The 21,141-nt window shown below is 41.0% G+C and overlaps 4 protein-coding genes across 11 annotated transcripts in view; 2 read left to right on the top strand and 2 right to left on the bottom strand.

Annotated features, from left to right (window-relative positions):
* Positions 1-60: 60 nt before the first annotated feature.
* On the top strand, positions 61-7,099 carry rfng (RFNG O-fucosylpeptide 3-beta-N-acetylglucosaminyltransferase). Its single transcript, XM_058061905.1, has 9 exons — positions 61-382; positions 901-1,457; positions 2,558-2,606; positions 2,981-3,083; positions 3,157-3,310; positions 3,945-4,030; positions 5,126-5,291; positions 5,759-5,844; positions 5,907-7,099. Exons 2-9 carry the CDS (start codon positions 993-995, stop codon positions 5,974-5,976), a joined length of 1,179 nt encoding a protein of 392 aa, XP_057917888.1. The 5' UTR covers positions 61-382; positions 901-992; the 3' UTR covers positions 5,977-7,099.
* A 341-nt stretch (positions 7,100-7,440) lies between these two features.
* On the top strand, positions 7,441-14,129 carry dcxr (dicarbonyl/L-xylulose reductase). Its single transcript, XM_058061906.1, has 9 exons — positions 7,441-7,676; positions 7,745-7,891; positions 8,856-8,953; positions 9,034-9,188; positions 9,317-9,359; positions 9,462-9,561; positions 9,643-9,707; positions 10,508-10,625; positions 10,917-14,129. Exons 2-9 carry the CDS (start codon positions 7,840-7,842, stop codon positions 11,018-11,020), a joined length of 735 nt encoding a protein of 244 aa, XP_057917889.1. The 5' UTR covers positions 7,441-7,676; positions 7,745-7,839; the 3' UTR covers positions 11,021-14,129.
* LOC131109666 (muscarinic acetylcholine receptor M1-like) lies at positions 10,830-18,784 on the bottom strand. Its single transcript, XM_058061904.1, has 6 exons — positions 18,488-18,784; positions 17,151-17,215; positions 15,655-15,827; positions 14,383-14,678; positions 13,688-14,313; positions 10,830-13,600 (listed from the first exon to the last, which is right to left on the bottom strand). The coding sequence occupies exons 2-6, from the start codon at positions 17,197-17,199 to the stop codon at positions 13,155-13,157; spliced, it is 1,590 nt and encodes a 529-aa protein (XP_057917887.1). The 5' UTR covers positions 17,200-17,215; positions 18,488-18,784; the 3' UTR covers positions 10,830-13,154.
* Positions 18,785-19,487: 703 nt separating this feature from the next.
* ryr2a (ryanodine receptor 2a (cardiac)) overlaps positions 19,488-21,141 on the bottom strand; it is a 73,734-nt gene continuing 72,080 nt past the window's right edge. For all 8 annotated transcript variants that reach the window (XM_058061892.1, XM_058061897.1, XM_058061894.1 and 5 more), the window contains 2 exons: positions 20,619-20,670; positions 19,488-20,420 (listed from right to left, as the gene is read on the bottom strand). In XM_058061892.1, coding sequence (XP_057917875.1) covers positions 20,325-20,420; positions 20,619-20,670 — 148 coding nt within the window. In that variant the 3' untranslated portion in view covers positions 19,488-20,324. The remainder of the gene's footprint in view (positions 20,421-20,618; positions 20,671-21,141) is intronic.

The raw sequence follows: 21,141 nt of genomic DNA, 5'->3' as shown, positions 1-21,141 counted from the left end.
ATGTGTCTTATTCATGAACGAGGTCTATTACTTTGAAAGGATTTACCGGAAACAGGAGTTTCTTTTCCGGAAACGCTACGCTATCGTGGTATGCGGAGTATAGGAGTTGGCAAGTAAAAGCACGTTTGTTTGTTATGTTTTTCTTTCACGGGTTATAAAGTTACAATTTCACTTGCGAAAGTGATCAGGAAAGTCGTTTGTATGTTGAACAAATGGACGGACGTCGATTCAGGAGAGGTAGTAAAGTCGAACACCAAACTTTTTCGATGCTGAGAAGTGTTTTCGAGTAAGCTCATTGTTGTGCGAGTTAAAGTCCAAGACTTCACCACAGTTTTTCGTCGTGCTGGTAATATAACTCCAATATCTCCTGCGATGCGTTATGGTAAGTTTTGTTTTTAACTCGCTGCCATTCATACCAAAAGCTTTTATGAGAAATGTTTGAGGCTCCTGGAAGGACACTTTAGTGCGGCTAAAGCTAACAGCGGCATTAGAAAGGTTTTTTTAAATGTACTTTTTATGTACTTCCAACGTTAGGGAAACCGACTACTTAATGTTATATGGCATATTTGACATAGTTTAAGGGTTATAGACTCTTATTTTGGGATGCAACATGGTGGTAATTTACCATATTCCTTTTCCTTTATCCTTATTTACCATAAGGAAGTGAACAAGATTCCATAACTGCTTCCATACCCGACCGCGATAAATGAATTACTACAGCATAGAAATCCTCTTTACGACCTTATATGGAATTACGGTTTTTAATATAATTTAAGTCTTTCTAGTGACACCTAGTGGCCGGTGTAGACCACAGCTCATCAATGTAAACGTTGAAGGTATCAGAGCACCGCCATGCTTTCTAACCCTTCAAACACCAAAGCTGTCTTCCAACTCCCGCAGGACTCTGTGTGATGTGAGGATGGGTGGACGAGGTGTGGTCGAAAGTGGCTTCAGCCCCGGAGGCTGATGCCCGCCTCCATCGCCCCGTCAGGATGCACATAGCCTCGGTGGGCGTCAGTAAGGTCTGCTTTCTGTTTTCCCTTGCCTTCTGTGGCCTCCTGCTGATGCTCATCCCGGCCCTTCATCCCACGACTCGGCAAGTGGACCCGCCACAGCCGCGACCTCAGTTTAAGACCTCGCCAAACACTTTACAGGAAGGTGCTGGGAGCCCTTCTAGGGGGGCAGATTGGACCACAGCATTGAATACAAACTCAGGAGAGCTGCGTGCTACCATCGAGACTGAACGTGGAAATGACGACTACAGGGAGACGTACTCGGAAAAAAACTCCAATACAGTTTCCATCTCTGGAGGACAAGACCGAATTCTCCCAGGTTTAGCATCACATGACCCGTTGCAGTTGAAGGACATTTTTATTGCAGTGAAGACTACCAGGAAGTACCACAAATCCAGACTGGAGCTGCTGATCCAAACCTGGATATCACAGGCTAAAGAACAGGTGAGCATACAGTGGCGTTAATTGTTTGATGTCTTATCTTTTTGCCTGCCTGTCACCCTTAAACGTTTCTGATCGTCAAACAAACTTAAATATTAGTCAATAACAACACAACTGAACACAAAATGCGGGTTTTAAATTAAACTTCTTGTTATTAAGGCATGAAAACATAGCCCTGTGTGAAAAAGTGATGTCCCCCTAAAGCAGGTGTCTCAAACACACGGCCCGCGGGCCAAATGTGGCTCGCAGGACACTAGTTTGAGGCCCCCGCCTCGATTTGAAAGTTTAATGTTAGTGCGGCCCGTTTGATTAATGTTCATGTTAAAGGTTAAATAACTGTTAATAGTTATCCTCCCTATCCGTGTGGAAGTGGTAAGTTTTTGGCTATTTAAGTTTAAAGGAAATAACTTGAAGGCTACCGTTTAGGTCGCTAGCTCTCTAGTTTGCAAGTTAGCATGTGTCTCAAGACCCTGCAGTTGCGCAATATGATGTAAATAAAAAGAGCATAAATGTGACTATAGTCGTGTTTTGTCATGTCTACAGGGCTCTAATAATGCTTTGTTCATTTTAATCTGAAAAAAATAATTTGTCTAGCCACCAACTATATGTGGTTTCTTAAGTTTTTATTATTTGCCGTTTTATTATTATTATATTTATTTATTTATTACTGATTGATTGATTTTCTTTATTCTTGATTTGTTTATTTATTTTTCATCTTATTTTGTGTAGGAAAAATAAAAAGTAAGATATTTGAGAACAGTGTAATGTTTTATCAGAGCTTTTCTTGTAGAAAATCGAAACTAAAGCTAAGTTTATTCATTTTGCTGTTTTTAATAAATGCGTTTTTTTTTTGTTTTTTTTTTTGGAAAACCTGATGCGGCCCAGTCTCACCCAGACCCTAGCTCGAGTGGCCCCCAAGTAAATTGAGTTTGAGACCCCTGCCCTGAAGCTAATAAGTGTTTGGGCCACCTTTAGGAACAAATGCAATCAAGTGTTTGTGATAACTTGCAACGAGTCTCTTTTCCGGCACTGTGGAGGAATGTTGTCATTCAGCCACGTTGTCCTAACATTGTGTGTGTGTGTTTGCTGACTGTCTTTTCCAGACCTACATATTCACAGACGGTGATGACAAAGAGCTACGAATGAGAACAGGTAATAACTCGTTTATCACAGTTAATTGTTTCCAGACCTGACCATGATAAGTGAATTTCCGCAAAGTAAGATTCCTTCCTTATGAGTGGAATATTTTTGTAGTTATGGCATTAAAAAAAACCTCTTTACGACCTTCTAAATATGTTTGTTTTCACTAGAGTCCTGTAGAAATGAAATAACACCCCTATAGTCGCCTTTAAATTTGTATTACTCAATATAGTAGATCTAATAAGACATAAGTAGGACTCATGCTCAATGTGTCACCATTCCGAGGTGTTGGGGGTTCACAGTTGAGTTTTAGCTTGATTGTGTGTTATGGCCTATTACAATTGAAGTGATTTGAATCCTTTATATTCCTCAACCTTTTTTCATAGGTGCAAACATCATTAACACTAACTGCTCAGCGGCTCACACTCGCCAGGCTCTGTGCTGCAAGATGTCTGTCGAGTATGACAAATTCCTTGAGTCCAAGAAGAAGTAAGTGGAACAAAACAAACAAAACAAAAACAAAAAGTGGATGATGAACTCATAACCGATGCGTTTGTTTTAGGTGGTTCTGCCACGTGGATGACGATAACTATGTCATCCTACCGAGCCTTTTGCGGCTGCTGTCTTCTTACCATCACAGCCAGGATGTGTACCTCGGCCGTCCCAGTCTGGACCACCCCATAGAAGCTGCAGAGAGAGTGAAAACCGATGGCTTGGTCAGTGGCTACACCACATAGTGTATGGGTTTTACTAAGTAGCAGTATGCCATCATTTAACTCATTTAACTAGCTCAGCCATTTTTCAACAGTTCTGGCCATTTTACACCATTTGGACTGAACACGGAACCTACCAAATGACAGTTTTTACCTGTTTCTTTCTTTGTCTATAGTAATCAGTACTACAATATAGTAGATAAGTTACAGGTTTTGTGCTTCTACGATCCAAGCAAGCTAATCTTTTCAGATAAAATGACCACATTGTTTTTTTTTTTAATCCAAAGAGAACAAAAAATGGAAAACAGACTTTTTGAGGGCCTCTATAAATCTATTCCGGCCTCTGTGTGAACTGACAGCCAAGGTATTTTCATGCTGGCTGGCTTTGGCAACAAAACGTTCACATTTTGGCTCCACAGTCAGCAACAGCAAGGTAAGATCAGCCTCACACAATGCTAGTCTGTCCATGACTTGGCCACTACACTGAACCATTGTGGGGAAATAATGACATTAGTTTGGATCCATTCCGGACTACTCCCCTGGTCTTGACCAAACTATGTCACAGAGGACACCTAAGAACTGTGAAAAAATGCTTCATATGTCTCATTTCAACAGTTTGTTTGTTCTCTCATGTCAGGTATCAGTCAAGTTCTGGTTTGCAACTGGTGGTGCAGGTTTCTGTATCAGCCGAGGTCTGGGACTGAAGATGAGCCCCTGGGCCAGGTAGGTTGTAGCTCTAATATGTTGCTCATTTGTGGTCTCAATCTCATTTCTTCTTTTGGTATTTTGAAGCTCTGCTTAGAACCTTAGAACCTTAAGATCCAACAGACTTGAATGACGGAAGAGGGACTCCAGACTCTGGTTTCTCCTTAGCAAGCCATGGCTTCCTCAAGCCAAAGACTGGATAGTTTAGGGCAGGGGTCTCAAACTCAATTTACTTGGGGACCACTGGAGCTCGGGTCTGGGTGAGACTGGGCCGCATCAGGTTTTCCAAAAAAAACAAAAAAAAAACGCATTTATTAAAAACAAAAAAAATTAAACAAGTCGCTTTGGTTCCAATTTTCTACAAGAAAAGCTCTGATAAAACATTCCACTGTTCTCAAATATCTTAATTTTTATTTTTCTACACAAAATAAGATGAAAAATAAATAAACAAATCAAGAATAAAGAAAATCAATCAATCAGTAATAAATAAATAAATATAATAATAATAATAAGCCCTGTAGACATGACAAAACACAACTATAGTCACATTTATACTCTTTTTATTTACAACATATTGCGCAACTGCAGGGTCTTTAGACACATGCTAACTCGCAAACTAGAGAGCTAGCGACCTAAACGGTAGCCTTCAAGTAATTTCCTTTAAACTTAAAAAGCCAAAAACTTACCACTTCCACACGGATAGGGAGGATAACTATTAACAGTTATTTAACCTTTAACATGGACATTAATTAACTTGCTCGGGCCGCACTAACATTAAACTTTCATATCAAGGCGGGGGCCTCAAACTAGTGTTCTGCGGGCCAAATGTGGCCCGCAGAACACTAGTAAACCACTGGTTTAGGCACCTTCCTGTCCCGTGCTAATGTGTACTGTGAGGGGAAGTTGGCACACTCCTCTATTGACCTTTGTGGCCCATTTTCGAACATTTTAGTTTTCTTGACCCCAAAGCACTTTTGTTGTGTAAACAAACATCACATCAGGAAGACTTGGTGTCGTTGCTCCACTGGCGCAGCACGTACGACGTCACTGTGGCGAAGGTTCCCATGCCTGAAGGATGTTTAAATACGCTGAAACTGTGTCTTGGCCTTTCAGTTTGGGGAATTTCATCAGCACAGCAGAGAAGATCCGCCTGCCGGATGATTGCACCATTGGCTACATTATTGAAGCTCTGCTGGAGGTCACTTTAATACACACACACCTCTTCCACTCCCACTTGGAGAACCTCCAGAAGCTGCCCACGGACAGAGTTCTGGAGCAGGTCAGTATTTTGATTAGTTGGATGACTGAGTTTCTGTGTAAAGTAGCCAGCCATGTTTATGTATTTACTCAACTGCAGAGAGTACCAGGGATCTATTAGAGTGGATCATAATCTATTCTACAAACAACCTTCTACAAGGTCACCTTTTCATCTTCATTCATTCATTCATTTTCTACCGCTTTTTCCTCACGAGGGTTGCGGGGGGTGCTGGAGCCTATCCCAGCTGCCTTCAGGCGAGAGGCGGGGTACACTCTGGACTGGTCACCAGCCAATCACAGGGTTTATATAGACAAACAACCATTCACACTCACATTCATACCTATGGACAATTTGCCTATTTCGCCAATTAACCTTGCATGTTTTTGGTGGAATTGAACCCTGGTCTCCTAGCTGCGCGCTAACCACTCGACCACCGTGCCGCCCTACCTTTTCATCTTTAAAAAGTAAATTTTTTTGTTGTCCACCAGGTGACACTTAGCTACGGAGGATATGAGAACAGACGGAATGTGGTCAGTATTGTTGCAGGCTTTTCACTGGCTGAAGACCCCACAAGGTAATAAGGAACAGCCCATAGTAAGACAAAGACACAATGTAACTCTTTTGGTCTCGTTCCAGGTTTAAAACAGTCCACTGCCTCCTATACCCTGATACTGACTGGTGTCCAAAGCTTCAATGGAAAAACTGAAAAACTCTTCGATCCCGCAAAGTCTCCATCCTTTGCTTAGATCAAGCTACCTTTAGTCGTGAATTATTCACAACCGATGCCTGCCTTCAAGTCCTACCTCATTAGGGTTACTATAACCGGATTTAGGGATTTTTATGGTGTCAAAAGGCACCCAGCTCACGAAACGAGGCAAGATTTTAACATCAATTTTAAAAAAAATTATGTGAAAAAATATGACCGAGCAAACTTTTTTGTTTAACCGTGCCACATGACACCCCTATTATACACTTTTTAGGGTATACTCACACTAGGCCATTCCAATCCCGATTCCCCCTCCTGCACCCTGTCTGCTTGTGCCATCATTTTATTATTTCTGCATATTATTTCCTGATTTATGTGGATTATTTCCCGTCTTATTTAGAGTCATGGTGTATTTCTATGGTGCAAGCTGGCTGTCATTGACACCCTCCACTGTGTCACTCTATTCGCTAGTGTGGGGGGGTTTTGACCACTTTGACAGTGAGTGTTTTTTTGGATTATTATGGAGAAAAGCTGTAATCTTGGGCGAAAGGCTGCTTTCCATTACTTCCAAAAATGTTCAAAATATTGTCACCTACATATTGTCAACTGCTTGATTCCGCCATTACTGTTTTGGTGTTTTTGCACTATGTTTATTATTACATCTTTATTGTTCATGCGATGCTGTGTGAACATCTCTGGGTTGGGTTTTGGGTTTCAAAGACTTCATAGTCCTGTCATGACCCTCGACAACCACTGTTTTAGTTGATTTGATGCTATGATTTGTCATTTTTACTTGGACATCTGAATGACCAAAATACACATATTGCATATTGCCAAATGTAAAATGGATAAATGTGTCCATTAATGTTAATCAATGCAATGTTAGCGTGAACGCTATTTAATTACCTCCAAGCCAAAGTGCCAGTGTAATGGTTGTTAGACGTCCCCGTTAACCACAGCCAAATACAGTATCGTTTTTTTTGTATTTTGTTTATTTTGCACAGAATCCCAAATCCAAATGATATGTGTCACTGCAGGTCAGTGTTTGGGACAGTGATGTGTAAGCCTGTTTTGTTATGTAATGTCTAGTTTAGTTAAGAATAAAATATTCTGTTCTTGTGAAGACTGCATTTTATTTGTTTGTGTCTTGTAGGTTATGGACACCAACAACATTTATTGGAATGCTTTATGGACAGTTTTGGAAAAGGTAAGCATTAAAATACGCCTCTCTGGTGATGTGTTCAGGGCATGTTTGGCCAACAGGAGGCCTGAGGAAGGGCCAGGACATTGGGGAGGCTAGGTCTCTTAGCTAGTAGCATTTTAATACAGTGTGACTGTAGCTGTGTTTTTTAAATGTGTTTTTTTTTTATCACAAAACGCCCTTCGTTATTAGCATCCTATTAGCTAGCTAAACAAAACGTAAACCGGAAGTTGCATAGCCATGGTCTGTGATGTCATCAGCTAAATGACAAAAAACCCTTTATCAGCATGCTATTAGCTAGCATACTAATAAAAACACATATTAATACGCATACTATAGAAGAGCACACAAAAATGATAGCATTGATTCGATACTTTTACTGTCCTTGATATCGATGTTTGTATCGACCCAGAACTCTTGCAACAACAACTTTTGGACGAGAACCGAAGGAGGGACGCCTCTTCCTGTCGTCTGTAGCCTCTGCCCGCTGAACTTCTCGGTAAGTTGTCTACTTTGGTTCTCTGTATTCATAAAATACTTATCATATATCATATATTTATAATTCAGCGACGGAGGCTGCCAGCCATTTATCGTCGCTTGGTGTCGGGCTAAACTCCCAGTGCACAGGCGTCGGCGACAGTGGACTTTGGAGCTGCTCTAGCATGGACATTTCATTGAAAGGAAAACGAGCGCTGGTCACTGGAGCAGGAAAAGGTACACCCACGCATCACGCACTAAGGGAAAACAGACACTGGTGGGTGTAGACCAGGGGTCTCAAACTCAATTTACTTGGGGGCCACTGGAGCTAGGGTCTGGGCGAGACTGTGCCGCATCAGGTTTTCCAAAAAAAACCCAACCCATTTATAAAAAAATAAATTAAAAAAAACTTTGCTTTGGTTCCAATTTACTACAAGAAAAGCTCTGATAAAACATTCCACTGTTCTCAAATATCTTAATTTTTATTTTTCTACACAAAATAAGATGAAAAATAAATAAACAAATCAAGAATAAAGAAATCAATCAATCAGTAATAAATAAATAAATATAATAATAATAATAAAACGGCAAATAATAAAAACTTAAGAAGCTACATATAGTTGGTGGGTAGACAAATTATTTTTTCAGATTAAAATGAACAAAGCATTATTAGAGCCCTGTAGACATGACAAAACACGACTATAGTCACATTTATACTCTTTTTTTATTTACAACATATTGCGCAACTGCAGGGTCTTGAGACACATGCTAACTCGCAAACTAGAGAGCTAGCGACCTAAACGGTAGCCTCCAAGTTATTTCCTTTAAACTTAAAAAAGCCAAAAACTTACCACTTCCACACGGATAGGGAGGATAACTATTAACAGTTATTTAACCTTTAACATGAACATTAATCAAACGTAATAATTTTTTCTGGGTACATGATACCATACAGCATCCATATTAAAATTGCGCGGGCCGCGCTAACATTAAACTTTCATATCAAGGCGGGGGCCTCAAACTAGTGTCCTGTGGGCCACATTTGGCCCGCGGGCCACGTGTTTGAGACCCCTGGTGTAGGGGAGGGGTGGACTGACTATACCTAACTAGTGCAATATCGGTATCGGGTTGATATTAAATTCTGTTCTTTTTCTTTTTAGTTTATATTGTTTTTGATGTTGTATATGTTTGCATATGTCAGGAATAGGTAGGGCCACAGCTTTGGCCCTGGTGCGCTGTGGGTCAGAGGTCACAGCAGTCACACGCACACAGTCAGACCTGGACAGTCTGGTGCGGGAGGTAATGGATCAGCACTAATGGAGCCACTGTATTCTATCTTGTCCTGCTTTTACGGTCTTGTTCCGCTGTGTTTCCCACAGTGCCCATCCATCATCCCTGTGTGCGTGGACCTGGCAGACTGGGGGGCCACAGCAGCCGCCCTCAAGAACATTGGCCCAATTGATCTGCTTGTCAATAATGCCGCATATGCCAACCTGCAGCCATTCCTTGAGGTCACACCGGATCAGTTTGACCAGTATGAAGAACCTAAACGCATCATTTTTTTATTTTGTATTATTTGGATGTCCTCACTTATCCATGTCAGGGTATTAGCTGCACATTGAAGATATACATTTACGAGAAAAAAATGTCTCTTATCTGCAGGTCTTTCAATGTTAATGTAAAAGCTGTCCTGCATGTATCCCAGGTAAGGTATTTTATTTTCACATGTACAGTACTACCTCTATTTTGATAATATCTGACAGTTACATTGAGTCAAGCACTCCCAAACCTTAAGTTTTTGTCACAGATTGTGGCCACCGGGATGAAGGCCAGAGGATCAGGAGGCTCCATTGTCAACGTGTCCAGCCAGGCGTCCCAACGTGCCCTCAAAGACCACACTGTCTACTGTAAGAAAAGTCAGATTATTATCATGTATACATGCTTAGACTGATGATTGGTAATGGATGCCATGTTATTTCATACTTCAGGTGCCACGAAAGGAGCGCTGGACATGTTGACAAAAGTGATGGCGCTGGAGCTGGGAGTCCATCAGGTACCGTCAGTCATACACAGAATCCATTAACGACCATGGATGCATCCATAGTTGTACATTGTGTGTTAGCAAAGGTTCAGATGAAGACCGGACTAGATATAGTCAGTCAAGGCCTAGAAATATACATATTAACATTAATACACAGAAGAACTACTTTACTGGCATAGTGACACCTCGCTACACCATCTGCTAGCTACTACCTGGTAGCCACTAGCTTCACTCAGGCTGCTTCCAACCAAAAGCTAAAGCTACATGTTGGAACCACCGCCTCTGATGCTGTGGTCGCGGGGGGTGCTCTTCGGGCAAGAGGGGCTGGGTACACCCTGGACTGGTCGCCAGCCAATCACAGGGCACATATAGACAAACAACCATTCACACTCACATTCATACCTATGGACAATTTGGAGTCACCAATTAACCTAGCATGTTTTTGGAATGTGGGAGGAAACCGGAGTACCCGGAGAAAACCCACGCATGCACGGGGAGAACATGCAGGGTGGAATTGAACCCTAGTCTCCCAGCTGTGAGGTCTGCACGATAAACCACTTGACCACCTGCCCTTCAAAGTTCCAGTAATGCTTAAAGATGACCCAAATAGGGCAAAATAGCGAAGTATTCCGTGTTAGCATGAATGTGTCTGTTAGTGGTCATGTGATCACCGCTTGGATATTTTTTTTCTACATTTCACAAATGCTTTGAATCAGTAATCATGTTGTCCACTTATCATGTGACTTTTATGATGGACTAGACCAGACGCCATTGCTTTCGTTGACTGAAGCTGCTCTGCTGTGTTGGGGCAGATCCGTGTGAACAGTGTGAATCCCACGGTGGTGATGACTGAGATGGGACGTGTGGGTTGGAGTGACCCTGACAAAGCCCAGACCATGAAGTCCCGCATCCCGCTGGGCCGCTTTGCAGGTAAGAACCAATCGGCTTGACTTTTCTTCACTGTATCGCTAGGATTTTGCTCTTTTTTTTGTTTGCGGTGATTGACATCCAAGTGGAACCCGCCTCTTGCTTTTAACCTTTTGTACAGAATAGTAAAAAAGAAATGAAGACATTGTTTTGTAACATTACGGCTTTATTGTCGCAGTATTTTTCTGTACTTCAATAAAACTGCATTCATTGGCACAACCAGATGTTTGGAACTGTAGTACGCAATATGATGGTTGTGTTTTAGTCTCCTTTCTTTTTTGTGTTTCTTTGCAGAGGTGGATGACGTAGTGAACAGCATTTTGTTCCTGCTGAGTGATAAGAGCACAATGACGAGTGGAGTGTCTCTTCCTGTGGATGGGGGCTTCCTGGCCTGTTAAAGCATCACCCAGTCAGTATCCCATCATCTCAGTTTATTTCAAATTATTAAGGAGTTCATTTGGTGCTCTTAGTTCCCATGAACGATTGTCAATACTCTGTTGCCACAGCGACTTGAACATGCTCACGATACCAAGACAAGAAACCGTAATAAAGCTCGCATTGAGAAGCGCCGCCATCTTAAATGTGGCGTTACGTCTAGTACACTTTCCATCAAACAGGTTCAACCAAACACAACCATGAACTTACAACAAAGCGAAGAAAGTGACGTATTTGGAACAATAACACAATATAACATTGACTGGTATTGTGCTGTAATGAGTATGATAACACACAGAATGGGCTACAGCAGGTTATGGTATTGTTTAACTGGAACCCCATATCATCATTCTAAGATATATAGAATATTAGTAGAAAAATTTGAATTAAAAAAAAAAAACATACTGCCACCTTGGCACGTCTTCTGGGTTTCGGACTGGATAACATCAGCGTCAGGGCTTCCCCGGTCTTGGTGGAGGAGGGATACTAATATCAATATTTTAACATGATATTATCAATGTTTTAGTGTCATGAGCACCTTAAATTCTACCAATAAATCCTTTTATTAGCCCCTTCATCCATAGTCTAAAAGGATTCCGCTAAGCTTCGGTGGAAATTGCTTTTATGTAATCCTGCTGTTTACTTTTTAATCTGTTTAAGAAACCTACATTTTTAAAAATGTGCCCACCATGCACAATCTCTACATGAGACATGAACACATCTTTGCTCTTTGGGTGCGTTGCAAAGGGAGAAAAGCAGGTAATCATGTATGTACCGTGGATTCAGCTGGTCCAAAACCCTCCAACAGTATTCCGGTTGATACAGTATAGTCAGGGGTCACCAACCTTTTTGAGGCCGAGGGCACGGATAGTATGAAGCGCTACATGACATGTTTGCGGTAAACTTCCAAAATGACAAAACTGCACGGATCACTTTTTGGTAATGAGAACAAAAGGAATAGTAGTAGTAACACTATGTGAAGCGACTGCTCACATATCAATGTTAATTATTTTTCCACAATAATGGTAACAAAAACATATTTTTTTAACAAGAAACATTTATTTATGTGCTCACATATTTGAAAGTCAGAGGGAACACCTTTCTGTGATTTATTTCACCTGCCTAGTGAAAAAAGTCCTTTATTTGTCCAAAGCTGCCTTTTCCGTCCTTAAAGCTTTTGTGACAAGTTCTGAAGTGTCCGCTTTGGTATTGCAACAGTCGTCCCGCAAATAAGACACATACATTTTTCTTCAAAATACATAAAGAAAAATTATTCCTCATTCAATCACTGTGGAAAATGTAAGTCCTTTTTCGCTTTTCTGCCATGTTTTTGAGGGCTAAACTGCACGAGTAAGCTAACTCCTCATCACCGCTGCACTATATCGGTCGCGTGCGCACACATGAACTTTGACTTGAGGTAAGAGTCCGTTTTCATTTGTTTTCATTTTTGATGTTATAAGACGGGAGGCACGGTAGTCAAGTGGTTAGCGCACAGACCTCACATCTAGGAGACCAGGGTTCAATTCCACCCTCGACCATCGCTGTGTGGAGTTTGCATGTTCTCCCCGTGCATGCGTGGGTTTCCTCCCACATTCCAAAAAACATGCTAGGTTAATTGGTGACTCCAAATTGTCCATAGGTATGAATGTGAGTGTGAATGGTTGTTTGTCTATATGTGCCCTGTGATTGGCTGACCACCAGTTACTATGTTGATGGTTACTATGGTACCCATTATGTCATTGTATGGTTATATCACCTCGCACTTCAGTATGTGACAAAAATTTTAAAAATACAAAACAATAATAAATAAAAATTATGGCTAGGTTAATTGGCGACTCCAAATTGTCCATAGGTATGAATGTGAGTGTGAATGGTTGTTTGTCTATATGTGCCCTGTGATTGGCTGGCCACCAGTCCAGGGTGTACCCCGCCTCTCGCCTGAAGACAGCTTTTAGAAGATGCCTCAGCGTTGGTGACCCCTGGTATACATACTTCCACCATGGAGTAATATGGATGGCGGGCAAAATTCCAAAGAAAAAAACTGGTGGCGACCTAAGACTTTTTTCAAAATGCTGTTTTCCGAACGGGAATTTGATGTTATTTTCGGCAAGCGGCAGGATTCCTCGGATGAGACGTGCTTTTCTTTTGATTCCACTGGCACATTAGAATGTCCCTGAAAGTTGTCCGAAAAGTCTTGTTACACAGAGCGTAGCACATGGGGTTGACCGTGCTGTTGACGTAGCACAACCAATATCCCAGCGCCCAAAGCGTTCCCGGGATACAGTCCTGGCAGAATGTGTTGACTAAGACCATGATATTGTACGGTAACCAAGTTGTAATAAATGCCAAGAGGATGGCGCTTAGCGTCCGTGCCGCTTTCTTGTCATTGGCCTTTTTTTCGTTCTTGCGTTTGTTGACATCGGTTTTGGATTTCGAGGCAAATCTTTTTGCCGTTGCCGCGTCTTTCATTGAGGGCTTTCCAGCAGGGTTTGACTGCGGCGATTTTATATCCTTGTTCTTCACCCTTTTAGACGTCTTTCCGTCTGTAGAAAATAGATAGACAGATAAGCGTTAATGTTGTCATTGGTTGAGAAGGTTTGAGAAGGTCTGTGAGGTCTACTGAGCCCAACCTTCTTCATCATTGACTTCTTCTTCCCCGTCTGAAGCGTCATTGTTATTAAGATGGTCACAGCTACCCTGCTCTGCTGCTGCCGGGGTATCGGCCCTTTTAGATGCACGGCCACGCAGCAACGGGGATAAAAACAGGAATAAGAATGCACCACATCCTTTCCGACTGATCCGATCCCGGTTCTCCGAATCCTGCTGATTGTTCTCATCACTGCCGTTCGGGGAGCTCATTGGTTGCAATGATGCAGATTTCCCCTTCTGGCTATTACTCGCACCATCACGTCCACTCTGACTTTGACTGTTCCCGGCACCAGAACCCTTAAGACCTTGTATATCCTGAGCACGTTTCTCAGTCTCTTGATAGATCTTCCAAAACAGTGTTGACATAATCGTGACCGGTAGATAAAACGCAGCAATAGCGGTGCAGAATGTAATAATGGGTTCTGACAGGAACTGGATGAAGCATTCGTTGGACGGCACTGTCCGCTCACCAACGATATACTGCCAGAAGAGTATGGCCGGGGCCCATAGAATGAAAGAAATGGACCACGCCAAACAAATCATAGTCATGGCTCGCTTGGTGGTGCGTTTGGCTCGGTAGGTCAAAGGTCTGGTCACAGAGAAATACCTAAAAGAAGAAAATGAAGTTTTTACATACAGTTTTTACTATACATAAATAACAAAAAGGATCCGGTACCTGTCGAAGCTAATGACGAGAAGATTCATAACCGAAGCGTTACTAGCTACGTAGTCGATGGCGAGCCACAAGTCACATACCACCGGTCCAAGAGCCCATTGATCCATAATGATGTAGGTGGTATACAAGTTCATAGACAAGGTTCCAATAGTCAGGTCCGCAAACGCCAAACTCAGCAGGTAGTAGTTGTTGACGGTCTTCAGGGCCTTATTGATCTTGAAGGACAACAACACTAAGATGTTGCCAACCACAGTAACCAGTGATAGCGAACCAGTAAGGAAGACTATTACTATAACCTGTGGAAGAAAAGAGGAGACATATTGATATATTTATTTGATCAGAAAGTCGCAATATAGACTAGTATAGTAGGCCATATATTTATTGATACACATATTAGTCATATCAACTTAAAATCCAATCAAAATCTCCTTTTTAATAAAGCTGGTCCTCAGGTTTGGTATGAGTTCCGTTCCTAGACCGTGATCTAAGTCAGGTTTTGGTATAAGTCGGGAATACAGCTAAATTCTATGTAAATTCTATGTTATGCAATGCTATACTGTGATGCTATTCTATGTTATGCTATGTTATGCTATGCTATTCTATGTTATGCTATGCTATGCATTTCTATGTTATGCAATGATATACTATGTGATGCTATTCTATGTTATGCTATGTTATGTTATGCTATGCTATGCGATGCTATTCTATGGTATGCGATGCTATTCTATGCTATGCAATGCTCTTATATGTTATGCTATGCTATATTATGCTATGCTATGCGATGCTATTCTATGTTATGCGATGCTATTCTATGCTATGCTATGCAATGCTCTTCTATGTTATGCTATGCTATGCTATGCTATATTATGCTATGCTATGCGATGCTATTCTATGCTATGCTATGCAATGCTCTTCTATGTTATGCTATGCTATATTATACTATGCTGTGCTATGCGATGCTATTCTATGTTATGCTATGCGATGCTATTCTATGTTATGCTATGCGATGCTATTCTATGTTATGCTATGCTATGCTATTCTATGTTATGCTATGCGATGCTATTCTATGCTATGTTATGCTATTCTGTTATGCTATGCTATGCTATGCAATTCTATTCTATGTTATACTATGCTATTCTATGTTATGCTATGCTATGCTATTCTATGTTATGCTATTCTGTTATGCTATGCTATTCTATGTTATGCCATGCTATGCTATGCTATACTATGCTATTCTGTTATGCTATGATCAATATGCTTATTGATCGTTACCTGCCACACTGAGTGTCCCCCCAAGGGATCAAAGTCCTTTTCTTCCCGGATGGGTGTCCCGTTTCCTGGCCATTCAGTCACGTTTGCCCCATGCCAAATAATGTGACTGATGTTTTGCTGATTCCAACCATCAACGCCGTCAGAAAATAAGGCCACTTCCTGGTAAGGGCCATCTGAAATGGAAAGAAATCACTTTTTAAAGAATTGTTTTTTTTTAGTCTGTGTGATGCCTGAAACAAACCATGTGGTCTGGACCCAGATGGGGAGGTGTGGCTTCCTAAGTCCTTATTTGGCAGTGAGTCCAAATAAGGCATGAAAACACAACTAGTAAAATCATGGAAAAGCTAGACAAAGCTAGGAAAGGAAAAGCGTAGCAGCGAGGAAAACCAGGAAAACAACAAAACAAAACAAGAAGATACCAGGAGTGGTTCAGCAAACAAACGTTATGCTATGCTATGCTATGCTATGCTATGCTATTCTATGTTATGCTATGCTATGCTATTCTATGTTATGCTATGCGATGCTATTCTATGCTATGGTATGCAATGCTATTCTATGTTATGCTATGTTATGCTATGCTATGCTATGCTATTCTATGCTATTCTGTTATGCTATGCAATGCTATGCTATGCTATGTGATGCTATTCTATGTTATGCTACGCTATTCTATGTTATGCTACGCTATTCTATGTTATGCTATGTTATGCTAAGTGATGCTATGCTATGTTATGCGATGCTATTCTATGCTATGCAATGCTATTCTATGTTATGCTATGCTATGCTATATTATGCTGTGCTATGCTATTCTATGTTATGCTACGCTATTCTATGTTATGCTATGCTACTCTATGTTATGCATTTCTATGTTATGCTATGTTATGCTATGCCAAGTGATGCTATGCTATGTTATGCGATGCTATTCTATGCTATACTATGCTATGCAATGCTATTCTATGTTATGCTATGCTATGCTATATTATGCTGTGCTATGCTATTCTATGTTATGTTATGCTATGCGATGCTATTCTATGCTATGCTATGCAATGCTATGCAATGCTATTCTGTTATGCGATGCTATGCTATGCTATTCTGTTATGCTATGCAATGCAATGCTATGCTATGCTATGCTATGTGATGCTATTCTATGTTATGCTACGCTATTCTATGTTATGCTATGCTATGTTATGCATTTCTATGTTATGCTATGCTAAGTGATGCTATGCTATGTTATGCGATGCTATTCTATGTTATGCTATGCTATGCTATATTATGCTGTGCTATGCTATTCTATGTTATGTTATGCTATGCTATGCTATTCTATGTTATGCTATGCTATGCTTTGCTTTGCGATGCTATTCTATGTTATGCTATGCGCTTTTGAATGGCTCTCATTACTACCTCGCCTCTACCTAGACTGTTGTTAGCCCAGCAGTATTAGCATGGCTTGACATAAAGCTTTAAACAGGTCTTGGAGAAGATATAGTGTAAGACTATACCGAAGGTCGCTGGCATGGAGGCAGGGTCAGAGCTTGAGGTGGCATTCATGGTGACCAATGGATGTCTAAAAGAAGAGTTGAGAAATCAAACATCAAAATGAGTACTCATTTGATCCATTATTGGCTGGTGGAACAATGTTCTGTCATCCAAAATGGCCGCAAATGGTTGGAGATGAATGTCCCTGTGACCTTTCCTGCAAACCTGCAACTGACTTTGTCTGCGTATTGAAGATTTTTTAGCAACATATTACTGACACCATGTGGTTTGAAGCTGCTAGTCTATGGTTATCATCAACAAAGGTGATATGAGCATCCAATGACATAATGGGTACCATAGTAAGTGTCAATATAGTGATATATATAGCACATCATGACTGGTTCAAGACTCTTCATCCTTGTATTTAGCAAACATCAACTGCTTGTATTGTTTCTTGAATTGGCTCATCGTTGTGCATTGTTTGAGGTCCTTACTCAATCCATTCCATAGTTTGATTCCACATACTGAAATGCTATGGCTTTTTAACATATTTTAACGTGTATTTCTCCTCTCTTGTAGAGAAGTATTGGATGACATTTTTAGCTAATTGGTTATTTTTTTAGCCTTATGCATTATTTTAGCTGTTTGAAGATGAACTATATCAGCAAGTTGAAGTATTTGTGATTTTAGAAATAAGGAGTTAGTATGTTCTCTGTAGGCGGCATTATGAATTATCCTTACTGGCCTTTTTTGCAGTACATTTACATTGAGTGAAGATTGCTTTTATAGTTATTAGCCCATATTTCCACACAATAAGTAAGATATGGTAGAACCAGAGAGCAATAAATGTGGAGACATTTTGCTTTGCTTTGTTGTTGTGTTGGTCAAGTTCAAGTATAACAAGTCCACTGCGTTCAGCCTCACTTGTATTGCTGATTCTGGTATAGATTAGCATAGCCTGTAAAGAATAGAATATATTACTAATACAGGCTGTACTAATTAAAGCCAGAATCATCATGTCTCCTGGGAAAATGTCTTCAAGTCACTCATACTGATGGGTAAGTCCAACATCTCAACATTTTCTTCATGCTGTGAGAAGGCAGCTCAGGAGAAACCGTAGAAGCTCAGAGAGAACATGCAAACTTCACCAAAACTACAAATCCACAATCCTCACATGGAAACTTAAGTCTTAAGTTTAAGTTATCATCATTTCTATATGAAAACCAACCCCATGTATACTCATTACACTTCCATCCCATAATGAACAGTCCAACTCACAGCATCAGTAACTTACACCTAAGCCTTGAAAAGTGTTTTTAATATAATCCTGATATAATATTTCATATAATCCTGCACGTACCGGCGTATGGATGGCGTCCTTCTGGAAGCTCAGCCTTGCTTGGGAGGCATGCTGCTCTCCTTGGCCGCTCACTCAGTGTGTGCCTGAAGGCAACAGCTCCGCCTTTTCAACTTGAAGCCAAGACTCAAATGGGTTCTACTTGACAGCACAAGACATGTACTCATGGCAGGGAACGATAAAAGGTGTCATTGGGCCTATTTTGGGGGGGCTGGAGACCCCCCTAAAATGACTTATGGGGACTTTGGAGTTGGTTTGCTCTGTTTAGAATGACATTAGGATACATTTCATTTGCTGTTTTTGTGCCAATTTTCCCACTTGGACTACTCTTGGAAAGTTTTTAGGGTGAGCAAAACATTCAAACCGGCCCCAAGAATAAGCCGGAATATTTGGAATGCAGTCAGAATGCATTTCACATATCCAGGAATAAAGCAGAAATATTCATTGAATGTGACCAGGGTTTAGGGGTGGAAATGTCTTCCACTGAGGGCTGCATACAGAACAATCTAATATTCCAAAATGTTATTCATAACAGGAAACAGCTGACCCTATTCTACCGTCAAGACTTCCATGCAATTGTTTTCTTCCGTGGAACTTCCTAGCTTCCTTTGGAAGATGTTTGCCCTTCTCTGCTTCAGGTCCGTCTTCACCATTCTTTTGTTGGCTGGACCCTTTTAAGTCCTTTTAAGGCATCTTTGCCATGCATCACATCTTCTCCCTTCTTCAGTCACCTTGGCTTGCAGCAGCTTGGAGAGGAACTCTAATCAAAGATCCCAGGGTATCATTCAATGGCTCTTCTTTTCCTTTCAGCACAAATATTTTCCAATGTAAGTGACTCCTAATGGGGAAAATCCATGTAGACTATTTAGCCTATCACACATATCACAAACGCACAGGAATTGAATTGAACCCTGGTCTCCTAGCTGTGAGGTCTACACGCTAACCACTCGACCGCAGTGCAGCCCCAATAATTCATCAAATCATTGAAATGTGAGGACAAACATTGATTGAAATGTATGATTCATTTATTTATATATTTCTCTCTTTTCAAAAAAACTATGTGAGCAAATAGCAAGCATCAGAATGACTTCTTAATCTGGCATCTCCTTACATTGTCTTGCAGGCAAAGTTACATAGCCCTTCACACACACACACACACGCACGCGCACACCATTGGGTAGTACAGAGAGAGTGGGCATGATAATACCAGCTGAATTCAAAGCAGTAAAATACTTGAGTTAAAACGTATAAAATGTTCCGGTCTCGGCATCTTCAACCATCTCCGGTCCTTCCATGGCATGCAGTGTTTCACGTAGCACAACTTGGAATGGATGCAGACAGTCATGACCGAGGTGACAGCAGGACATCCTTGAATGACAGATTGCAGACCCTGCATAGCAGCAGGTTCCAGAGTGGGCGTGTCCACTCCTTGTACTGACATGCAGTGTGACATGTACACGGAACCTCTTGGAAAAACCACAATTGTCCTTTCCAGCATGATTTTTTTTACCACACCTTGAACTCATCACTTGTGGTGATGTGTGGTCATATTTTCTTGTTCTTGTACTGTGATGTAAAATACAAAGAAATGAAACACTCGTTACTTGAGGCAGACATCATCACATGCCAGCGGTCTCATACATCTACAATAGGTTCGTGTCTATAATATCTACAAAGCATTCCAAAATGAGTGTGCCGGAAGGTGGAGCGGAGTTGGTCAGTTGAGGAAGCTCTTGGATGAACACCAGTACTCATCATGTCCAGTAGTAGGACTGGCAAAAACACTATGGTGCACGTGGCCTTCAGGAACCGCCGGAAAAGAAAGAATTCCATGGACGGATCAGTTGAGGTGATCTTCATACTGTTTCCGGAAACAATCCCCGGCTGGGAAGAACTCCCAGCAGCGCTCCTGGTACATTTTCCATACGTAAGACTCCTGGAAGAGCGAAAAGGAAGTTTACCTTCACGTAGTTTGTCCACACCCAAAAACCCAAATCAAGGTAAATCAAGGGGGGCATCACAGACACGGAAGTCTCCGTTTTATGTTGATCTTAAGGGTTTATGATATCATGGAGCAAACTGAGGGCCGGAATCAAACAGCACCAAAAGGTGTGACCTTAACATGTGACCTTACCTGGCCGGTGTGCTCTGTTTCATCTTTGTTGATGAGGTACATCACAAAGAATCTGGAACACAAACACATTATTTATTGGACAAATACACACATACTGGCTTTATCTCCTATGGATTACACAATACTTTCATAAGGCATATACTACTATGACGACAATACTTTTATAAGGCGTATACTACTATGACGCCAATACTTTTATAAGGCGTATACTACTGTGACGCCAATACTTTCATAAGGCGTATACTACTATTACGCCAATACTTTAATAAGGCGTATACTACTGTGACGCCAATACTTTCATAAGGCGTATACTACTATGAGGCCACTACTTTTATAATGCGTATATTACTATGACGCCGCTACTTTTATAAGGCATATACTACTATGACGACAATACTTTTATAAGGCGTATACTATGAGGCCAATACTTTTATAAGGCGTATACTATAACACCAATACTTTTATAAGGCGTATACTACTGTGACGCCAATACTTTCATAAGGCGTATACTACTATGACGCCG

Source organism: Doryrhamphus excisus, chromosome 22 (genome assembly GCF_030265055.1).
Source record: "Doryrhamphus excisus isolate RoL2022-K1 chromosome 22, RoL_Dexc_1.0, whole genome shotgun sequence".
NCBI classification, from domain to species: Eukaryota; Metazoa; Chordata; class Actinopteri; order Syngnathiformes; family Syngnathidae; genus Doryrhamphus; species Doryrhamphus excisus.
Note: the sequence above shows the minus strand (reverse complement) of the source record. Positions and strands in the feature narration are given on the sequence as shown.